The following is a 6000-nucleotide window of genomic DNA, read 5'->3' as shown; positions in this document are numbered from 1 at the left end:
TTTCTGCCCCCTCAATGTCCTAACTCGGCTATTAGATAACTAGGCCAGCAATGATGTCATTGTGATGTGTGATGTCATTGTGATGTCATCAGGCAGTGCTCAGAGTGTGACCAGGCCAGCAGTGATGTCATTGTGATGTGTGATGTCATTGTGATGTCATCAGGCAGTGCTCAGAGTGTGACCAGGCCAGCAGTGATGACGCCGACATCGCCATGGAGACGCTCCCGGACGGAACCAAGCGCTCCCGCCGGCAGATCAAAGGACCAATCAAATTCATCCCTCAGGAGATGTCCCCCGAACCCAAGAAACACCAGGTAAGCTCACATGACCCCGGGTAAGCTCCTCCCATTGGCCATAGAACACACAAATTAGTCTTGGGTTGGTATTATAATCAGAGGCGTCTTAGGAACCCCTGTTGGTGATTTAAGCATTATTTTAAACTGTAGCTGTTGAAACAATAGCAGATCTACAAGCTCATAGCATGGTGCCGAGTGCTTTGGATATGTATATCCCTTCAGAGCGGACGGGGGTGTTCATAGAAAACAGCTAAATAAAGTATGGTTTGCTGCTGGTGTCCCTTTAGACGAGAACGGTGTTTCTCAGGAGGTGAAAACGCAACAAAGTGGAAACCACCTCCCAGAGTGGACATCTTTGAGAACGCCGTTTTATCCCTTCTCCGTGTAAACAGGCAAAACGTATGACATCATGGCTCACGTTGGCTCACAGCGCATGTTTATTGAGCGAGTGACGGCCACAACCAAAACCGAAATGGCGGCTTTTCAAAATGTGAAATTGCGAAATGACGGCTTTTCAAAATGCGAAAATGAAAATTCGAAAATCGAAAAATTTAAAATCGAAAAATTGAAAATAGAAAATCGAAAAATTGAAAATCGGAAAATCGAAAAATCGAAAATCGAAAAAATAATTGAAAATTAAAGTCGCGTAATTGAAAATTAAAGTCGCGTAATTGAAAATTAAAGTCGCGTAATTGAAAATTAAAGTTGCGTAATTGAAAATTAAAGTTGCGTAATTGAATATTAAAGTCGAGTAATTGAAAATTAAAGTTGCGTAATTGAAAATTAAAGTCACGTAATTGAAAATTAAAGTCGCGTAATTGAAAATTAAAGTCGCGTAATTGAAAATTAAAGTCGCGTAATTGAAAATTAAAGTTGCGTAATTGAAAATTAAAGTTTAAATTAGGGTTTTGGCAAATTATTTTGGCAAATTGAAAATTAAAGTCGCGTAATTGAAAATTAAAGTCGCGTAATTGAAAATTAAAGTAAAATTAAAGTCGCGTAATTGAAAATTAAAGTCGCGTAATTGAAAATTAAAGTTGCGTAATTGAAAATTAAAGTTTAAATTAGGGTTTTGGCAAATTATTTTGGCAAATTGAAAATTAAAGTCGAGTAATTGAAAATTAAAGTCGCGTAATTGAAAATTAAAGTTGCGTTATTGAAAATTAAAGTCGCGTAATTGAAAATTAAATTTGCGTAATTGAAAATTAAAGTCGCGTAATTGAAAATTAAAGTTGCGTAATTGAAAATTAAAGTCGCGTAATTGAAATTAAAGTTTAAATTAGGGTTTTGGCAAATTAGGGTTTCGGCAAATTATTTTGGCAAATTATTTTGGCAAATTAGGGTTTTTGGCAAATTAGGGTTTTGGCAAATTAGGGCAAATTAGGGTTTTGGCAAATTGTTTTGGCAAATTGAAAATGAAAGTCGCGTAATTGAAAATTAAAGTCGCGTAATTGAAAATTAAAGTCAAATTAAAGTCGCGTAATTGAAAATTAAAGTCGCGTAATTGAAAATTAAAGTCGCGTAATTGAAAATTAAAGTCACGTAATTGAAAATTAAAGTCGCGTAATTGAAAATTAAAGTCGCGTAATTGAAAATTAAAGTCACGTAATTGAAAATTAAAGTTGCGTAATTGAAAATTAAAGATGCGTAATTGAAAATTTAAGTTGCGTAATTGAAAATTAAAGTCGCGTAATTGATTTTTTTTTTTTTTTTGAAAATTAAAGTCGCGTAATTGAAAATTAAAGTCAAATTAAAGTCGCGTAATTGAAAATTAAAGTCGCGTAATTGAAAATAAAAGTTTAAATTAGGGTTTTGGCAAATTATTTTGGCAAATTATTTTGGCAAATTAGGGTTTTGGCAAATTATTTTGGCAAATTAGGGTTTTTGGCAAATTAGGGTTTTTGGCAAATTAGGGTTTTGGCAAATTAGGGTTTTGGCAAATTAGGGTTTTGGCAAATTGTTTTGGCAAATTATTTTGGCAAATTGTTTTGGCAAATTAGGGTTTTGGCAAATTAGGGTTTTGGCAAATTGTTTTGGCAAATTATTTTGGCAAATTGTTTTGGCAAATTAGGGTTTTGGCAAATTTTTTTGGCAATTTTTTTTGGCAAATGGAAAATTAAAGTCGCGTAATTGAAAATTAAAGTCAAATTAAAGTCGCGTAATTGAAAATTAAAGTCCCGTAATTGAAAATTAAAGTCGCGTAATTGAAAATTAAAGTCGCGTAATTGAAAATTAAAGTCGCGTAATGGAAAATTTAAGTTGCGTAATTGAAAATTAAAGTCGCGTAATTGAAAAAAATTTTTTTTTTGAAAATTAAAGTCGCGTAATTGAAAATTAAAGTCAAATTAAAGTCGCGTAATTGAAAATTAAAGTCACGTAATTGAAAATTAAAGTCGCGTAATTGAAAATTAAAGTTGCGTAATTGAAAATTAAAGTTGCGTAATTGAAAATTAAAGTTGCGTAATTGAATATTAAAGTCGAGTAATTGAAAATTAAAGTCGCGTAATTGAAAATTAAAGTCACGTAATTGAAAATTAAAGTCGCGTAATTGAAAATTAAAGTCGCGTAATTGAAAATTAAAGTCGCGTAATTGAAAATTAAAGTTGCGTAATTGAAAATTAAAGTTTAAATTAGGGTTTTGGCAAATTATTTTGGCAAATTGAAAATTAAAGTCGCGTAATTGAAAATTAAAGTCGCGTAATTGAAAATTAAAGTAAAATTAAAGTCGCGTAATTGAAAATTAAAGTCGAGTAATTGAAAATTAAAGTCGCGTAATTGAAAATTAAAGTCACGTAATTGAAAATTAAAGTTGCGTAATTGAAAATTAAAGTCGCGTAATTGAAAATTAAAGTCGCGTAATTGAAAATTAAATTCGCGTAATTGAAAATTAAAGTCGCGTAATTGAAAATTAAAGTTGCGTAATTGAAAATTAAAGTCGCGTAATTGAAATTAAAGTTTAAATTAGGGTTTTGGCAAATTAGGGTTTCGGCAAATTATTTTGGCAAATTATTTTGGCAAATTAGGGTTTTTGGCAAATTATTTTGGCAAATTAGGGTTTTTGGCAAATTAGGGTTTTGGCAAATTAGGGCAAATTAGGGTTTTGGCAAATTGTTTTGGCAAATTGAAAATGAAAGTCGCGTAATTGAAAATTAAAGTCGCGTAATTGAAAATTAAAGTTGCGTAATTGAAAATTAAAGTCGCGTAATTGAAAATTAAAGTCACGTAATTGAAAATTAAAGTCCCGTAATTGAAAATTAAAGTCGCGTAATTGAAAATTAAAGTCGCGTAATTGAAAATTTAAGTTGCGTAATTGAAAATTAAAGTCGCGTAATTGAAAATTTAAGTTGCGTAATTGAAAATTAAAGTCGCGTAATTGAATTTTTTTTTTTTTTGAAAATTAAAGTCGCGTAATTGAAAATTAAAGTCAAATTAAAGTCGCGTAATTGAAAATTAAAGTCACGTAATTGAAAATTAAAGTCGCGTAATTGAAAATTAAAGTTGCGTAATTGAAAATTAAAGTCGCGTAATTGAAAATTAAAGTTGCGTAATTGAATATTAAAGTCGAGTAATTGAAAATTAAAGTCGCGTAATTGAAAATTAAAGTCACGTAATTGAAAATTAAAGTCGCGTAATTGAAAATTAAAGTCGCGTAATTGAAAATTAAAGTCGCCTAATTGAAAATTAAAGTCGCGTAATTGAAAATTAAAGTCGCGTAATTGAAAATTAAAGTTTAAATTAGGGTTTTGGCAAATTAGGGTTTTGGCAAATTGTTTTGGCAAATTATTTTGGCAAATTGAAAATTAAAGTCGCGTAATTGAAAATTAATGTCGCGTAATTGAAAATTAAAGTAAAATTAAAGTCGCGTAATTGAAAATTAAAGTCGAGTAATTGAAAATTAAAGTCGCGTAATTGAAAATTAAAGTCACGTAATTGAAAATTAAAGTCGCGTAATTGAAAATTAAAGTTGCGTAATTGAAAATTAAAGTTGCGTAATTGAAAATTAAAGTTGCGTAATTGAATATTAAAGTCGCGTAATTGAAAATTAAAGTCGCGTAATTGAAAATTAAATTCGCGTAATTGAAAATTAAAGTTGCGTAATTGAAAATTAAAGTCGCGTAATTGAAATTAAAGTTTAAATTAGGGTTTTGGCAAATTAGGGTTTCGGCAAATTATTTTGGCAAATTATTTTGGCAAATTAGGGTTTTTGGCAAATTATTTTGGCAAATTAGGGTTTTTGGCAAATTAGGGTTTTGGCAAATTAGGGCAAATTAGGGTTTTGGCAAATTGTTTTGGCAAATTGTTTTGGCAAATTGAAAATGAAAGTCGCGTAATTGAAAATTAAAGTCGCGTAATTGAAAATTAAAGTCAAATTAAAGTCGCGTAATTGAAAATTAAAGTCGCGTAATTGAAAATTAAAGTCGCGTAATTGAAAATTAAAGTCACGTAATTGAAAATTAAAGTCGCGTAATTGAAAATTAAAGTCGCGTAATTGAAAATGAAAGTCGCGTAATTGAAAATGAAAGTCGCGTAATTGAAAATGAAAGTCGCGTAATTGAAAATTAAAGTTGCGTAATTGAAAATTAAAGTTGCGTAATTGAAAATTAAAGTCGCGTAATTGAAATTAAAGTTTAAATTAGGGTTTTGGCAAATTAGGGTTTCGGCAAATTATTTTGGCAAATTATTTTGGCAAATTAGGGTTTTTGGCAAATTATTTTGGCAAATTAGGGTTTTTGGCAAATTAGGGTTTTGGCAAATTAGGGCAAATTAGGGTTTTGGCAAATTGTTTTGGCAAATTGAAAATGAAAGTCGCGTAATTGAAAATTAAAGTCGCGTAATTGAAAATTAAAGTCGCGTAATTGAAAATTAAAGTCACGTAATTGAAAATTAAAGTCGCGTAATTGAAAATTAAAGTCGCGTAATTGAAAATTAAAGTCGCGTAATTGAAAATTAAAGTCGCGTAATTGAAAATTAAAGTCACGTAATTGAAAATTAAAGTCGCGTAATTGAAAATTAAAGTCGCGTAATTGAAAATTAAAGTCACGTAATTGAAAATTTAAGTTGCGTAATTGAAAATTAAAGTCACGTAATTGAAAATTTAAGTTGCGTAATTGAAAATTAAAGTCGCGTAATTGAATTTTTATTTTTTTTTGAAAATTAAAGTCGCGTAATTGAAAATTAAAGTCAAATTAAAGTCGCGTAATTGAAAATTAAAGTCACGTAATTGAAATTAAAGTCGCGTAATTGAAAATAAAAGTTTAAATTAGGGTTTTGGCAAATTATTTTGGCAAATTATTTTGGCAAATTAGGGTTTTTGGCAAATTAGGGTTTTGGCAAATTAGGGTTTTGGCAAATTGTTTTGGCAAATTGTTTTGGCAAATTAGGGTTTTGGCAAATTTTTTTGGCAAATTGAAAATTAAAGTTGTGTAATTGAAAATTAAAGTCAAATTAAAGTCGCGTAATTGAAAATAAAAGTCCCGTAATTGAAAATTAAAGTCGCGTAATTGAAAATTAAAGTCGCGTAATTGAAAATTAAAGTCGCGTAATGGAAAATTTAAGTTGCGTAATTGAAAATTAAAGTCGCGTAATTGAAAATTATTTTTTTTTTGAAAATGAAAGTCGCGTAATTGAAAATTAAAGTCAAATTAAAGTCGCATAATTGAAAATTAAAGTCACGTAATTGAAAATTAAAGTCGCGTAATTGAAA

The 6000-nt window shown here is 30.0% G+C and overlaps 1 protein-coding gene across 1 annotated transcript in view; it reads left to right on the top strand.

The window, feature by feature from the left end:
* Nucleotides 1-6000, top strand: part of phf14 (PHD finger protein 14) — a gene marked incomplete at its 5' end in the record, with an annotated part of 165507 nt that overhangs the window by 68486 nt on the left and 91021 nt on the right. Inside the window, 1 exon segment of the mRNA XM_080787290.1 lies at nucleotides 164-314. Coding sequence (XP_080643416.1) covers nucleotides 164-314 — 151 coding nt within the window.

The sequence above is a fragment of the Protomyctophum bolini genome (assembly GCF_963924005.1).
Source record: "Protomyctophum bolini genome assembly, chromosome: 17".
NCBI classification, from domain to species: Eukaryota; Metazoa; Chordata; class Actinopteri; order Myctophiformes; family Myctophidae; genus Protomyctophum; species Protomyctophum bolini.
This window is presented reverse-complemented; position numbering and strand designations above follow the sequence as displayed.